This window comes from Mesocricetus auratus, unplaced genomic scaffold (genome assembly GCF_017639785.1).
Source record: "Mesocricetus auratus isolate SY011 unplaced genomic scaffold, BCM_Maur_2.0 Super-Scaffold_100008, whole genome shotgun sequence".
Lineage (NCBI taxonomy): Eukaryota > Metazoa > Chordata > Mammalia > Rodentia > Cricetidae > Mesocricetus > Mesocricetus auratus.
In genome coordinates this window covers 57,161,479-57,178,845 of record NW_024429192.1, presented here as the reverse complement: position 1 = coordinate 57,178,845, position 17,367 = coordinate 57,161,479, and the positions used below count along the sequence as shown (strand labels likewise).

Here is a 17,367-nt window from a genome sequence, read left to right as displayed (position 1 = left end):
GTGATATCATTGTTAAATAATCTTCTATTTAAAAATATGTGTGTGCGCACATGTATCTATGCATGCCAGTGAGCATACATGTAGAAAGGCCAGAGCTGATTGGCAGCCTGTTTCTGCCTTCCAGCGCTGGGGCTTCAAGCACTTGTGGCTGTGCCATCGCTGTGGCCTCTTGTCTCTGTTTATTAACATGCATGAGCGCCATGATGTATGTGTGTATGTATGTGTGGAGATGAGAGGACAACTGTCACAAGTCTGTTCTCTAAATTCATTTTATGTGTGAAGGTGTCAGGTCTCACCAGTACTGGAGTCACGTGTGGAGTTACATGAGCTGCCGTGTGGGTGCTGAGAATTGAACCTGGGTCTTCTAGAAGAGTAGTCAGTGCTCTTAACCGCTCAGCCACCTCTCCATCCTCTCTCTCTACCTTGTTAAGGCAGCATCTCTCTTGTTCCTGCCGCCATGTGTGCTTGAGGAACTGGAGGCTAGCTGGGCCCTCGAGGTTCTGAGCAACTCTGTCCCTGCCTCCCATCTCACACTAGGAGTGCTGGGATTACAGAAGTGTGCTGCCATGCCTAGCAGTTTTTACTTTCGTCTGGAGACTGAACTCACGTCATTAGGTTTGTGTGGCAAAACCTTTACCTGTTAACCAACCCCAGTTGCCTCCATTTTTGAATATTTTTCAAATATTTTTCTTTTTCTGTTCTAATGTGGAACTTTTCTTGGATATATGAGTCATCTGTGTGCAGAGGCCATGCCCATCTTGTTCTAGTTTTTGCATTTGTGCTGCCCAAGGGAGCGCCTCACATAATCTTCCCTTCCGAGTCTAAGTAGGATATGGTGAGAAGACTCCGTTAGCCCAGGATATAGTTCCCTGATGGCCTCTGTCCTGCAAGGATAGTCCCGGTTAGATCCTTATACATCAGTGTTTCTATATACCAGATGTGACTTGCATATTTTTTATTGAGTGATTGGTTTGTTGGGGTCTCTTAGCCCTGGATAGCTTCAAAGTCACCATGTAGCCAAGGCTGACCTTGAATTCCAGATCAAGGTGGTGACATTCCTTTTTTTTTTTTGGTTTTATGAGACAGGGTTTCTCTGTATTGTTTTGGAGGCTGTCAGTCCAGCCTGGCCTCGAACTCACAGAGATCCGCCTGCCTCTGCCTCCCGAGTGCTGGGATTAAAGGCGTGTGCCACCACCGCCCGGCGACATTCCATTTTTTAAACAGTAATTCATATAATGAAATACTATGCAGCTATGAAAAAGAATGAAGACCCTGATATGAAGTTTGCCCCAATGTATGGCTAAATTAAAAATAAAAAGCAGCTGGACAGTGGTAGCACCTTTAATCTCAGCATTCAGGAGGCAAAAGCAGGCGGATCTCTGAGTTCCAGGATAGCCAAGGCTACACAGAGAAACCCTGTCGCAACAAACAAAAAAATAAATATAAAAATGCAGAAGTATATTTAATGCTGTTTTTGAATAAAAACAGAGGACGGGTAAATATATGTTATAGAAACACTGATCAAACCAGGAAGTAACACCTTGCTAGGACATACTTGAAATTTGTGGCGCCGTCTTTAGACATGACTATTTAGTTGCTGGATTCCCTGCTAGAAACCCTGTGTCTTGTGTGATAAATATGGGGGCACAGTTCAGGTGGGGGAGAGGCACCCTAGTGCCTTGCCACCTTCAAGCCGGAAGGGTCAGGCTGATTTGATACCTGCTTTTGCTCACTTCCGTTATCCCGTGGAATGTTTTGGATGAGGCAATCACAACTGCTGGTTGTCTGCTTCAGTAGTAGTTGTCCAGCTTTGGATGTTCTGGATAGGCAGACATGAGAGGGCCTGGCTAGAACAAAGGTGGTCTGGAGGGTCCTGCAGAAAGTTAGGCCAGAGGGCTGCCTGGAGCTTTTGGCTCTTCTGGAGGGGTGGGGCAGGAAGGGTTGGGTTAGGGAAAACACTTCACACATCTTGGATGGACATTAGGCCAGGCATGGACTGCCCAGATATGATTGATGAGAGAGAGGGCTGAGTCAATGGGCTTTGCAAGTAAAGCATATTTGTAGATCATATTTTGTAATAAACCCTGAATGAGATTTGAAGTGATAGAGCTTCCGAGAGTTGAAGCTGACCTGGGAATAGTGAAGACGTGGCTGCCGGCTGGGCCAGCAGTGCCTGTCTCTGTGACCTAGACACAACATTGCGACATTGGTGAACTCTGGCTGCTTGGCCTTGTATTCATTGCTTCCTTCCTTTTCAAAACGCTTCGTGGTGCCAGTGACTCATGCAGCCAAATCCAAACTCTGAAATATTAATAGGTGGAGAGCAGAGATGCCAAAGGAAGTGACTGTCACTGGAATGTGCCTGGCACCCAGCCTGTGATCTGGGGTTCTGGAGCTTCTTGCTGTCTGATGCTCCCAGGAACCTGTGATGAGGGCTGTGCCTCTAACCTCCCCAGTCCAGAGCTCAGAGATTAGGTCTAATTTAATGCAGAGGGTCTGGAGCCTGGATTGGTCCCAAGGGCAACCTAATTTTAGGGCAGTTGAATGTCATAAAAGTTCTTCATTATCGAGTGTGAATATGGAGTATTAATATAAACAACTACCAAAGCAGAGTCACTTGCTGTTTTTATGGCTTTTCAATATGGGTTTTGTTTTTCTGAGACAGACTCTCACTCTAGTCCAGGCTGGCCTGGAACTCATTTGTAGCACTTGTGACAGTCCTGGTTCCACCTCCAGACTGCTGAGTTACAGGCATAAGCCACCATGGCCAGCTGGCTGTTTGACTGTTGTCATATTAGGTGCTCATGGTGTCATTGAGCTCTTATTAATAGTCCAAGTCTTTGGAGGTGGTAGATTAGAAGACTGAGGACTGTCTGGCCTAGGACAGAAAAAATAATTTGCCCTGCTGGGCCCTGGGCCTTCAGCCTGGACTCCAGAGGCTCAGATTATCAGAAAGTGCTAGCTGTGAATTCATGTGGTTTTGAACTGAACCCTAAGTGAGGGCTCTGTCCACAGGCTCCTTTCAAACAGTGGTATGGTTAGCAGTCTCCTCCAGGAGCTGTGGAGATCAGCAGGCCACAGCCTCCCTGTATCTCAGAGAGCACAGGGACCACCGGATGGGCACCCTGTGGTGGCTCTTGACAATGGGAACCTCTCTGGACCTGCTTCTGGTCAACAGGGCCCCTTCTTCCCAGACACTTGTCAGCTTTCCTTAGGTTTATGCGTAAATGTGACAACTTAATTAGCTTGCCTGAAAACACTCCCAGCTCCTAGGCTTTCAAGTTCCATTATATTGTCCAGATACTTATGTCTGTGTATAGTTTTTTTTTTTTCAGACAAGGTTTCTCTGTTTAGCTCAGGTTGTACTGGAACTCGCTCTGTAGACCAGGCTGGCCTCAAGAGATCCTCCTGCCTCTGACTCCTGTGTGTGATGAGGTTGAGAAGGGGCAGAGAAAAGCAACTTTTGTTTTAGAGTTGCTTTTTCTATCCTCAGATTGCTTGACAGGCAAGGGAATTTGGTCAAAACCAGAATTTTTTGCAGTACACACCTGTAGTCACCATGTCTACAGCAGGTCTCTACAACATGTCCATCCCAACTACAGTTTGGTGCTTTTGGCTACAGTCTCACTCCCCATCCTGTGTGCCCCTGGCAGCCCCCATCCTGTTCTCTGCTTCTGTAAGCTTCAGATTCTATGAGCTTGCTGCATGCAGCTAAGATGGCAAGGCTATGTCCTTCTGTGCCTGGGTTGTTTTTTTTTTTTTAATCATAGTATCTATCCTTCAATGACTGGATTTCATTTCTAAAAAGTTAACATTTCATTTGTGTGTGTGTGTGTGTGTGTGTAGATTAAATTTTCTTTGTCATTGATTATATATATTTTAAAATTAAAAAAAATTGAGGCAGGATCTTACTATATAGCCTGTCTCTACCTCCCAAATGTTGGGATTAAAGGCATGTGTCTCCCTGCCCAGCAAAAATAAAAGTAAATAAAATAAAAATACAAACAGTGCAGTGTACCTTCAGAGGCTAGAGACATCAGATCCCTGAGAGCTGGGGGTGTAGGTGGTTGTGAGCTGCCCAGCCTGGGTCGTTAGCAGGAGCAGCTAACTGCTGGGTCATCTCTCTGTCCCTTTGAGATGGGGTCTTATGTAGTTCAGGCCAACCTTGGACTTGCTGTGTAGATGAGGGTAACCTCGACCATTGGACCTTCCTGCTCTGTCTTCCCCTAATACTGGGTGCACAGGTGTGCACCACCCCACCTGGCGTCTGAGGTATTGATGGAGCCCAGAACTGATGGAACCATGCCAAGCATGGAACTGAACTACATCCTAGCACTAAGTCTATAATCCATTTTGAATTGCTTTTTGCATGTGGGGTGAGTTAGGGGTATGGTTCCATTCTGTTGGGTGTGGGAGGCCACTGTCTCAACTACTTACTGAAGGGACTAAGCTTTTATTGTGGTTGTTAGCGCCATTGATGAAAATCTGTTGACCATAAATGTGAAGTTTTTACTTTATGGGCTCTGTTTCAGTTCTGTTGATCTGTGTATCTGTGGGGGGTGGGGGTGCTGCAGGAACAGAGGTGGGGCTGGTTTTGAGGCAGGAGAAAAGGCAGGAAACGTTCTGGGGACCTGAGGAGGATAGGAGCCCCTCACTCAGGAATCTGGTTGAAGCAGCCCTGCAGAAAAGCAAAAACAATTACCAGCTGCTTGAGGCTTTCCCACTTCCCGTCTGTAAACCCGCAGTTTTCTAGGAATCTCAGCAGAAATTCCATTTACAGAGAAGGGACTTCTAAAACCCTTGTGCAACCCTAGTGACTTCTGGTTTTTCTGTATCAGATTATAAATCTGCCAGTGGCATTTCTCTTATCAAGGGATAAAGAGGAGCTGGAGAGATGATGGCACAGTGATTAAGAGCACTTGTGGGGCCGGGCACACGCCTTTAATCCCAGCACTTGGGAGGCAGAGGCAGGCAGATCTCTGTGAGTTCGAGGCCAGCTTGGTCTACAGAGCGAGTTCCAGGACAGCCTCCAAAGCCATGTAGAGAAACCCTGTCTCGAAAAACCAAAAGAGCGCTTGTGACTCTTCCAGAGGACCCAGGTTTGGTTCCCTAGTACCCACATGGAGGCTAACAACCATGTAACCCCAGTTCTAGGAAATCTGACATCCTCAGACACGGACGCTGTGCACATACATCCACGCAGGCAAAGCACTCAATACAGGAAAGAAAATAAGACTTCTCAGTAACCTCTTTTTCATAATTTATCTTTTTCCATTTTATGTGCATTGATTGGTGTTTGCCTGCATGTATGTCTGTATGAGGGTGTCAGATTTTGGAGTTACAGACAGTAGTGAGCTGCCATGTAGGTGCTGGGAATTAAACCTGGGTCCTCTGGAAGAGCAAATCAGTGTTCTCAAACCGGTGAGGCATCTCTCCATTCCTGGTCTGTATGGGTAATGCTTACTCTCTGTTGAGGAGCCCATACTTAAACTTGAGTGTGTCTTTCTTCTTACTTAAGCTTATACTAAAATGTCTTCAATCAAAACCTCCCAACCTGACCGGGTGTTGGTGGCACACGCCTTTGATCCCAGCACTCGGGAGGCAGAGGCAGGCGGATCTCTGTGAGTTCGAGGCCAGCCTCAAAGTAATACAGAGAAACCCTGTCTCGAAAAACAAACAGAAAAAAAAAAAAAACCCTCCCAACTCTTCTGGATAAACTGGCTAGTCCTGAAATTTTTCCCAGTGTTGAAGCCATGAACCCTGCTTTGTTTAGCCCCAAAAGACCAGGGAGTTCTATCTGCTGCGTCTCTGTCACCTCCCCACTGACATTTTGATTAGTGTAGCTTGGTAGTATATTTGAAATTGGGGAGAATGATACCTGCAGGTTTTTTTCTGTTTGTTCAAGACTTCATTGCCTCTTTGAGATAAAATTTAGGATTTCTTAAAAACAATATTAGTGAAAAACGCACAGGACACAATAGGGTAGCATGACTCTGCTGGTCCCTTTGGGTAGCATGTGACTTTTAAAAGGTTATTCATTCTTCCAACCCGTGCACAGGTCTGTACCAGGCTTTTTGTTTTGGGCCATCAACCAGCTCCCAAATCGTGACACAGAGACTTACTATTAGTTTTGAATGTTCAGCCTTAGTTTGTTTCTGGCTAGCTCTTTTAACTTAAATTAACCTGTTTCTTTTTATCTGCCTTTTGCCTTAGGGGCTTTTAACCTTTCTTCTGTGCATTTTATTTTCATTGCTTCTTGTGTCTGTTGGCTGGTGGCTGCCTGGCTTCTGGCCTTGGAAGTCTCCCTCCTTGTCTTCTCTTTCTCCTTTCTCTGGAGCCTAGAGTTCTTCTCCCTTTTATTTTCTCCCTCCTAGCCCCTCCAAGCCTTTCTCTGCTTAGCTATTGGCCATTCAGCTCTTTATTAGACCAGACAGGTGCCTTAGGCAGGCAAGGTGAAACAAATGCAACACATCTTTATATCATTAAACAAATGCCACATAAACAAAGGCAAACACATCTTTGCTAGTCAATAGTGTATTCTACATCACGTGTCACCCCCACCCTCATCCCACCCCCACAGGGTTTCTCAGTGTAGCCTTGGTTGTCCTGGAACTCACTCTGTAGACCAGGTTATCCTCCAACTCACAAGAGATCCCTCTGCCTCTCGAATGCTAGGACCACTGCCTGGCATCACTCATTTTTTAAAGCCTATTTAATGTGCTTGAATGTTTTGTTGCGTGTATATACCATTTGTGTGCCTGGTTCATGCAGAGATCAGAAGAGGGCACTGGGTTCCTGGGGCTGGAGTTACAGATGGCTGTGAGCTGCACTGTCTTCTTCAAGAGCAGCCATTGCCCTTAATTGCTGAGCCTTCTCTCTGGCCCCTCCCCCTTTCTTTTTTCTTTTTAGATTGGTTGTATATGGGATCATTTTCTTTATTTCTTTTCCAGATAGCTTGATGTTAGTGTATAGAACTGTACTGATTATTTACAATATTAGTTTTTTTTTATTTTTGTGTGTGTGCACACACTGTAATGTCTGTGTCAAGGCCAGAGGACAATTTTGTGGGGTTGGCTCTCTCATTCCACCTGTACATGGGTTCCAGAGATTGAGTTTAGGTCATCAGGCTTGTCCAACAAGTGACTTTACCTACTGGGCCATCTTGTGGGTCTGTCTATATAATTATTTTTATGATATTTAGTGGAACTGGGGGACACCCTCCTACTCCCCTGTATTTTCTTTACCATTCTCTGTTTAATTTTCTTTTCTTTGTTTTATTTTCCTCCCTTAAGAGCTGAACAGTTGTTGGGCATGTTGACACATTCTTATAATCATAGCTGTTGGGAGGCAGAGGCAAGAGGATTGGGAGCTGGGGCCAGAAAGAAAAGTAAGCAAAACCAGACAAAAGCCAGGAAACTTCTCCCTCCATCCAGTGTGCGTTTCTGTGTTCTTTACTTAGCAGTGACCAGGAGATGGACGGGTCTGTTAGGGACAAACTGGGTCATTCCTCCTTGGCTGGAGACCATCCGCTTTTCTGGGAGGAAGTGAAAGACAGATATGGTCAACTCCACCAAGGACACCTGTGTTGTTGGTGCTGCAGAGGAGGGAGGCTCGTAGATTTAATCTCACTGCCACAATCGGACGCCTCTGTCCCAGAGAGTGGGGCGGGTGAGGAAAGGCTTGCCTGGCTTTGAGGTTTCCTTCTAATATGAGCTTCTAACTTTTTTAAAAAAATAATCAGGAATGTGTGCTGAGTTAAAAATTTAAAGTCTTTTATGTTTTTATTTTTTAAGATGGGGTTTCTCTTATGTAGCCCTGGCTGTCCTGAAACTCACTTTGTAGACCAGTCTGGCCTTGAACTCACAGAACTCCGCCTGCCTCCCAAGTGCTGAGATTAAAGGTGCGCACCACCACTGCCCAGCAAGTCCTTTACTTTTAAAATTTTCTTTTTATGGATGTGTACGTACACGTTGGGTGTCCTGCTCTGCCACTTGCTGCCTTACTCCCTCCAGGCAGGGTTTCTCACTGAACCCAGCTAGACTGGTGGTCAGCAAGCCAGAGCGATCCTCCTGTGTCTGTTTTCCCAATAGTGATGGGGTTGCCCCTGTGTGTTGTAAGCCTCCAGACACACCTTGGATAACATGTATGGCCAGACCAAGATTTTTAGGTAGGTGCCGGGGATTTGAACTTAAGGTTTTCATGCTTGCACCTCAACAGCTCCAGAATTAACACTCAGTCCCTCTCTCCCAACCTCCTTCCCTCCCTCTTTATGTAGCCCTGACTGATGTGGAACTCACAGAGACCTGCCTGCCTCTTGGGTTCTGGAATGAAGGCGTGCACCACTCCATTAGTAAAAACATTAGATAAGTTCTGAAAGACGATCTTACATAGCTTAGCCAGCCTGGAATTCCCTATGTAGCTCAGGCTGGCCTAGCTCCTGATCCTCCTGCCTCTCCTAACAGGGTTATAGGCATGAGTCTGTATGCCCAGTGTTTTCTTAGTACATAGCACACATCAGTAGGCTTTTCCTCCTTGTCTGTTAGTAGATTTGCTGAATAAGTGAATTCCTTGATCTTAATCAGCATTGTGTTTCATCTCTAAGGGGTGTGTGGTGGCATTGAGTAGCTGCAGATTTTGATGAGATGGTACCCCAAGTAATTAGATTTCCAATTTTTATTTTTTAGCATCTAAGTGAAACTGATTTTTTTTTCTGAAAGTGTAGAAGGACCTTTTCCTTCAATCAAGGGGATGATATGCTGAGTTACAGGGAAAAGAGATGGCATCTACGTGGATGGAGCAAAGTAGGAATTGCTCACTCATGGGCACATGGTGGATATTCCAGAGATTGCATTGGCCTCAGTGAGGGAACCTTGACCTGAAATTAGCACTGGGGTCCTCTATATCCTCACACCTGTTAGGAGTGACTCTCATCTTGTCCCTCTCCCAGGCACTCAACGACTTCATTAGTAATGTATTATTATTAGTGTGTGTGTGTGTGTATGTGTGCGCGCGCATGCGTGCGTGTGCGTGTGCGCATCTGATTCCCCTGAGCTGGAGTTACAGATGGTTGTGAGTCACCTGATGTGGGTGCTGGGACTAAAACCAGGTCTTCTGGGAGAGCAGCAAGTGCTCTTAACCACTAAACCATCTCTCCAGTCCCTGTTGGTGATGTTTATAGTGAGAAGCTAATCAATGTATCTTCATCTTGCTTTGAAGGGCTCAACATTTGCACTAGTGGAAGTGCCACCTCATGTGAAGAATGTCTATTAATTCACCCCAAATGTGCCTGGTGCTCCAAAGAGGTATGTGTGATGGGGAGGGAAATGAGGGAGGGGGAGGGTTGTGGGGGGACCATAGCACACAAATGTACACCAGAAGCTGAACAGTTGCTGGCTCATTCACAGGTCTCTGACTTGTTTGGATATTTGCCTGCAAGCATTCTACTGCAGAGGTAGATCTGCAGCCCCTCACCTCACCTCTCCAGGTTGTTTTGGGATAGTCTCACTAAGTTGCCTGGGCTGGCTTTGAATTTGCTCTCTAGCCTAGGTAAGCCTTGAATTTGCAGCCCTCCTCGTCTCCAGTACCCGAGATTATAGGCCTGCGCCACCAGCCCCATCTCCAAGCTTCTTCTGGCCTCTTTCTTGCTTTGTTTGTGTGTGGTGCTGAGCCTAAGGCCTTATGGATGCTAGGCAAGTGAGTGACATTCTATCATCGGCAGACTGGGTTGGTCACTGGGTTGCTCACTTTCCTTTTGTTTTCATTATTGGAGATTGAATTCAGGGCCTTGATCTACCACTGAGCTAAATCCCCAGCCCACAGGTTCTGGTTGATTTGTAGTGTTGACTGTTACTTGGAGGAACCAGATTGTGTTCTCTTGTGTATGGGAACCAGTGAGGACTCAGCTGTGGTTTCCTGGACTTTGGATGAGCACTCTGTGGAAGAGCTGAACTTGGGAAGTGAGTTTCTTGTGTAACAATTCAAAGCAGGCCTTGGGCTGGTGGTGTCCATAACTATCATAATGTAAAATAACCACTTTGCCTTTAAAGGAAGTAAAAAAAAGTTTTTTCTGAACCGCTGTGGCCTAGGAACAAGGATTCAAGGATCCTAGTATGTTCTACCATGAACAAGTTAAATGAACTTTTGTAGCCACAGAACAAAAGGAAGTCAGACACACATTTGCTATTCACATTGATGGCAGCATCAGGCAGGCTCTCCTGCAAAGCTGGGAATCTCTTTCATAGGTTTTCTTTACATTTATTTATTTATTTATTTTCCTTTTCAAATTTTTAGTTAGAAACAGGGCCTCGCTAAGTAGCTCTAGCTGTTCTGAAACTTTATGTAGACTAGTCTGGCGTGAAACCCACAGAGATCCCTTTGCCTCTACCTCCCGAGTGCAGGGATTAAAGATGTGGTGTAATCTACTGCTGTTTCAACCAGCAATTGTGACTCCGCAGTTACTGGCCTGCTTTTCTGGCAGCAGCCTGACTGCTCAGGCCACAGTCTGGCATGAATTCTGTTCCCGCAGGCACCATCTGTGCTGCTGCTGCTAAAGGTAGCTTTAACTAAATGCTTATCATTCTAATTATAAATAAGACTTGAGATTCAAAGGCTGGGGTGAAAACCTGCTAGCTCAGAGAGGTTGAGTAGCAAATAGCTAACCTTCTCTCTTTGCTGACATCTCTCTGAAAAGGCCCATCCTTCCACTCCACCAACCAACCAAACAAACAAACAAAAAAGTGCCACTCCAAATTCCTCCTTACTACTTCTGGTGCATCTCTCTCTCTCTTCCAGATAATCTCTGATGCTCTGTGATTAGTTTCTGTCAACCAGTTGCTAACTCAAACTCCTAACCCAAGGTTAATTTTATTTAATTAATGCAAATGCAAACTCTGGGGTTTCACAGAGTGATCAAATATCACCCAAAAGTGTGATGCCCAAAAACCATTTCTTTAAGTCCTATAGGAAGGAATGTGCTTGGATGATGTTAGATATGTTATTATCATAAAGCAATGTAAATATTAGGTAGACCAGTTGTCTTAGTGTTCTATTGCTGTGAAGTGATGCCACAGCAACTCTTATAAATGAAAGCATTTAACTGGGGCTTGTTCACAGTATCAGAAATTTATTCCATTAGCAGCATGGAGGGAAGCATGATGACACATAGGCAGACATGGTGAAGAGGAGCTGAGAGTTCTACATTTGTATTGGCAAGAAGATAAAGAGCCAATGGGCCTGGCTTGAGCATTTGAAACCCAAAGCCTGCCTCCAGTGACACACTTCCTCCAACAAAGCCACACCTACTCCAACAAGGCCACACCTCCTAATCTCCCTCAAGTAGTGCCATTTACTAACAACCAAGTATTCAAATATCTGAGCCTGTGGGGGCCATTGCCTTTTATTTATTTATTTTTACATAATAATCCCAGTTACCTTTCTCTTCCCTCCTCCCACCCCCTCCTTTTGCTCCTCATCAAGGGTAAGGCCTCCCATGGGGAGTCAGCAAAGTCTGTCCCATCACCATGTTGGGGCAGGACCAAGGCCCTCCCCACTGTGTCTAGGCTGAACAGGGTGTCTCTCCATAGGAAATGAGTTCCAAAAAACCAGTTCATTCACTTGGGATAAATCTTGGTCCCACTGCCACTGGCCCCACAAACTGCCCAAGCCACCCACTGTCACCTGCATTCAGGGGGCCTAGTTTGGTCTTATGCAGGTTCCCCAGCTGTCAGTCCAGAGTCAGTGATCTCCCGCTAGCTCAGGTCAGCTGTTTCTGTGGGTTTCCCCATCCTGGTCTTGACCCCTTTGCTCTTATCATCACTCCTCCCCTTGCTTAGACTGGACTCTGGGAGCTCCGCCCAGTTGTTAGTTGTGGATCTCTGCATCTGCCTCCATCAGTTACTGGATGAAGGTTCTATGATGACAATTATAGTAGTCATCAATCTGGTTGCAGGGGAAGGCCAGCTCAGACAACCTCTTCACTATTGCTTAGAATCTTATCTGTGGTCATCCTTGTATATTCCTGAGAATTTCCCTAGTGCTGGTTTCTCATTAATCCCATACTGACTCCCTCTATCAAGGCAATGCTTTCCTTGCTCTCCCTCTCTGCCCTTCCCCCAATTCACCTGTCCCATTCCCTCGTGTTCACGTCCCCACTTCCCTTCTTTCCTCCCTTCTTCCCTTTCAACCCCCCCCCATCCCGATTTACTCAGGAGGTCTTGTTTATTTCCCATTCTTAGGCCAATCCATGTATATCTCTCTTAGGGTCCTCTGTTACCTAGCTTTCCCAGCGTTGTGGATTATAGGCTAGTTATCCTTTGCTTTATGCCTAATATCCACATATGAGTGAGTCCATACCATATTTGTCTTTCTGTGTCTGGGTTATCTCACTTAGGATTTTTTTTTCTAGTTCCGTCCATTTGCCTGCAAATTTCAAGGTGTCATTGTTTTTTACTGCTGAGTAGTACTCCATTGTGTAAATGTACCACATTCTCCTTATCCATTCTTCAGTTGCAGGACATCTAGGTTGTTTCCAGGTTCTGGCTATTACAAACAATGCTGCTATGAACATAGCTGAGCATTATTATGTCCTTGTGGTATGAGTGTGTATCCTTTGGGTATGTGCCCAAAAGTGGCATTGCTGGGTATTGAGGTAGATTTATTTCCTATTTTCTGAGAAACCACCACATCAGTTTCCTTCCTTCCTTCCTTCCTTCCTTCCTTCCTTCCTTCCTTCCTTCCTTCCTTCCTTCCTTCCTCGCTCCCTCCTTCCTTCTTTCCTTCTCCTCCTTCCTTCCTTCCATGCCTTACAAACACAAACATGATACTTGGTTACTAGGAAAATGACATCATATACACCAGAATATATTTATCACCAGAATTGCTGCACTTTGGCACAAAGCGTGTCAGTAGAAGCAGGGAGGCATAAAGTACACTGCATCTTACATCTTGGTTCATGAGGGACATGTGTTTTGAACAGTGTTTTGCATGAATTAAGTACTATAATAATCTCATTGTAAAATAGTATTTGGAACTGGCTCTGTAAATCAGGCTGGCCTTGAACTGACAGAGACCCACCTACCTGTGCCTCCCAAGTGCTGGGCTTACAAATCGGTGCTGCCATTCCAAGCTAAGTTTCTTGTCTTAAATTAAGTTTCCAGGTCACTTTTCTAAACTGTCATTAGAACCATGAAGCACAAACTCTCCTTTTGTGAATAAAAGGAACCAGTGTGGTATGTGTATTATAACCTCTCTCCCAGACTTATCTCCTCTTACTGGGTTAATGTGCGTTCCTACCTGTTACCAATTAAATAATCATCTTTTTTGTCTCATTCATACCTAGTGTCCTTCCAAGGTTGGAACAGGAATGCAAATTTGATAATACGAGGCTTGCTAAGCAAACCTGGAGTTAGGCAAAGTATAAATTCCAGCTTTGCCATGATTTACTCTTGGTCTGCATGAGGGTCTTTGGTAGCCTAGGCTGACCTTGACTTGCTTGTGTCTTGGGATGACTTTGAACTTCTCATGTTCTTGTTTCTACCTCCTAAGCCTTAAGATTGCAGGTGTGTCATCATAGTCAGTTTGTTTGTTTACGTAGTAGCTTATGATATAGCTCAGGCTGTCCTCAGATTCAGTTATCTGCCTCTGTCTCTAGAGTGCTGGGGTTTTCAGGTATGAGGTATTTCATTGCCCTACAAGACTACTATTAATTTCTTGAAACATACAATAAGGATGACATTACCCAGCACCTAACCTTACTGGATATACATGAGATTAAGAACAGGAGGGCTTCTAATTAACAGAACCTCCCAAATGGCTGAATGGGTCCTCCAGTAGACAGCCATTGTTACCTATGAGCATATTCTGGTGGAATGGGCCATGGGTTCTGGGAGCCAGGGTTTCTTTTTCACTCTCTTTCTTTCTGTCTTCTACAAAACTTCCAAAATCCTGACCTGATACTGACAGTGAATAAATCATTCTAAGTGACACTTGTTGGTCTAGTCCACACATGGGGTTCCTAGCTAGCCCACTGAGTACCCTCTCTGCTTGCACAGAACTGCGTTCTTGGCTGTACTGAAATGCAGTTTCCCAACTCTGGGTTGAGCTGTCCCTGTGGCATTGATTGTGTTTGGGATGCTAGGGCTGGAGACTTCGGGAATGGTTTTGGTCTAACTTGTGCCTTAGCAAGACAGAGTAAGTACAGCTTGTGCCTTCTTAGCCACATTCTGGGATGCTGTCAGAGGAGCAAGGTCTCTCTGCCAGAAGCATGTGATCCATGAGCATACTTAGGGCTGGTACCCAGTGGACAGCCTCAGTGGATCCTAGCCAGAGTGGCTTTTTAATTTGTTTTCCAGACAGGATCTTAATCTGTAACCCAGACTGCCCTTGAACCCAGGGTCCCCCTTCCGTAGCCTTATGCATGCTGGGATTACAGGTGTGTGTGGAGTTCATCCTCTGTCACCGCCAGCTTCATCTCCCAGGGAACCCTGTCTCTGCATTTGACCTAATTCCGCTTTTCCTATCCCTGCGTTCTTCCATATGAATCCGAGGCAGCCTGTGCCCTGTCTCTCTTAGTACTTCCTGCTGGTTCTTTGCCTGCTTCTGCAGCACGGTCCTGTTTGCCCTGGCCGTTTTGCTTTTGCTTCCTGTGGTTGCAGGGGGCTTCAGCCTTACTCTCTCCACCTTTAGCACCAGACTTTCCAGACGGTTTCCTACACAGACAGTGTGCAAGCTGCGCTGTCTTACCCTGTCCATTGCCCTGCCTCTGTCCCCATGGCATACTGCCTCAACCTATTCGGGCCTACCTGACCCTTAGCCTCTTTGAAAACTTGCACTCTTTGTCCTTCCCAGCAAGGACACAGCACACAGCATCAGTTTATTATCTGCAGTGATAATTTTGTCCTACCCCCCCCTTTTTTTTTTGGACAGGGTAGCTCTGTGTAGTCCTGTCTATTGATTTTTTTTTTTTTAAGACAGGGTTGCTTTTGTGTAGTCCTGGCTGTCTGGAACTCACTCTGTAGACTAGGGTGGCCTCTAACTTGCAGAGGTCTGCCTGCCTCTGCCTCCCACTTGCTGGGACTAAAGGTATGCACCACCACTGCCCAGTAGCCATCACTTTAACTGTAAATCTGTTCTTCCCTCACTAAATTTAACAGCAAAGAATGAGAGTGGACACTTTTGTGGCAGGCTGGGGGCAGCCCACATCTTCTCTGCTTGCCTTTCACTCGCTAAAACTCATGCCACTACACCTAGCTACGAGAAAGAAGAGACAGCACAGCTGTGTGCCAGGAACCAAGGGGAAGGAGTTGGGTGACCTAGCGGTCTATGTCCTGGGCAGGCAGGCCAGTGTAGCCTGCGGGAGGACAGGCTGAGGAGGCCATGGTCCAAGGAGACGGAAGGCGGGTTAAGGAGGATGCAGAGGACAAAGGTAGGAAAAACTTACACTCGGTCTGGGGAGCATGGGTAGGTTGCTGAGGTGTGACTGTTAAGATTCAGTGAGATGAGGTGATCATGGACGGTGCCAGGATGCTGGGAATTCCAGAAGGAAAAGCAGCAGGCCAGGCAAGCTCCGAAGTCCTGTGGGAGGGCAGTGATTTGCACGGGTGGAAGAGGTCAGAAGTGGAAGAAGATTTGTGCTGCCCCAGCCGGGAGGAGCCCTTGGTCTTGGTGGGTGTGGAAAGGAAGACTGCAGGAGTGGATAGGATAAGAGAGAGGTCAAAGGGTCAAAGGATGAAAGTGTGAGGGAGACAGGTAGGAAGCCAGGAACATTCCGGGACATGGTGGTGGCAGGAAAGGTAGAGAAACCAGTATCTCTCTCTTTTTTTTTTTTTTTTTTTTTAGCTAGAGAAGAAATGAAACATGTGCATGCACACATACACACACACACACACACACACACACACACAAAACAAAGATAAAAACAAACAAACAAACCCTCCCAAAACCGTGTTTAGCCAGCTCACAATGAAATGTGCATTCATTAAAAAGAATTTCTCAGTGCTGGGCTGAGTGAGCAGTCGTCTTGGTTTACCGTGGATGCTTATAAATGTTTGTGCACGGAATCAAACGAGCCGGTTGAAAGCTGGCACAGCGATTCTTCCACCCCTCCCCCGCCCTCAGGCGGGAAGCCTGCATGGCAGGGAGTTTCTGGCACACACCACACATTCTGGTTTGTCATCGGTCGCCACCCTCCCTCCCGCCACTCGGTGCATGAGGGCCTGCCAAGCGGGAGTGCAGCTTGCGCTGGTCACAGTCTCTGCCCCCCCCCCCGCTGTATCCAGTGAGCAAGGCCAGCCACAGAGAGCACCCAGCCGCCCCAGGCCCGTCCCCTCCAGCACTCTTGCCTGTTGCATTTCTTCCCTTTTCAGCCCAGTGCTTAGACCCCACTGGGCTCTTTTCCTCCTGTGTTCTTCTTTCCCAGGGCTGCAGTTTCTCAGTCTCTGCACTGTTCCAGAAACAATCCCATCCTTCCCCCAAACGGCCACATGTCTCTTTGGCCGCCATGGAATAGGGTGTTTAGAAACAGTGCGAGGGTGGCCCCGCACACACAGAAGGGCCTGTGCACTCTGGCCTTGATGCCAGCTTGTGGCACTCCCCTGAGCACTGACCTTGACGGCTGGGAAAGGGATTTGATTAGTGAAACGTGCAGGGAATAAGGGGTTTCTACAAATAGCACCTTCAAAGTGACCTCCGAGTGACAGACGCTGTGGGGAGAGCCTGGCATGGTGACTTGCAAGTTCAGGTTGTGAGCACCTCTCACTCTTTTCTTCCATCATTAGCGCAGTATGAGGCTGACACGGAGGATGTTGGTTCCCGTCCTATTAGTTACCTCTATTGATCACTTGGCCTGTAACAGAGGCTCTTTGGGAGTCCTGCAGAGACTTTGATCAGGGTGTTTCTGTGTGGAGTCCTGTTCATGCACTAAAACAGTGAGCAGCTGCAGTAGCCATGCCTCGGCCACTTGAACTGGTTTCCTCTTCTTCTGTGTTGAGATGAGACCTCTCTGTTGGTGGGCATTTCTGTCCTTCTAGCAGCTCCCAAATAAACACACTCAGGCTTATATTAATTATAAATGTTGGGCCAATAGCTCAGGCTTGTTACTAGCTAGCTCCTACATTTAAATTAACCTATATGTCTTACCTATGCTTTTCTCAGTATGGCATGCCCATCTTGCTTCTGCTGACTCCACCCTTCTTCCTCCAAGCATCCTTAGTTTGGAAGCCTCAGTTTTGAAATGTAGGCACAAAATTTTGCACATACGCGTGTATACACACACACACACATACACACATTCTTCCATGTTTATGGTGTGTAGTCTTTTTTACAGTGAAGATTCTCCAGGGGTTAAACACATTAAGTTATTTTTAAAAATCG

At 46.2% G+C, this 17,367-nt stretch overlaps 1 protein-coding gene across 1 annotated transcript in view; it reads left to right on the top strand.

Moving 5' to 3' along the window:
• The window catches only part of Itgb5 (integrin subunit beta 5), a 109,163-nt gene that overhangs the window by 5,496 nt on the left and 86,300 nt on the right, over window positions 1-17,367 (top strand). Inside the window, exon 2 of the mRNA XM_040750877.1 lies at window positions 9,217-9,302. Within this exon, the coding sequence (XP_040606811.1) occupies window positions 9,217-9,302 (86 nt within the window). The remainder of the gene's footprint in view (window positions 1-9,216; window positions 9,303-17,367) is intronic.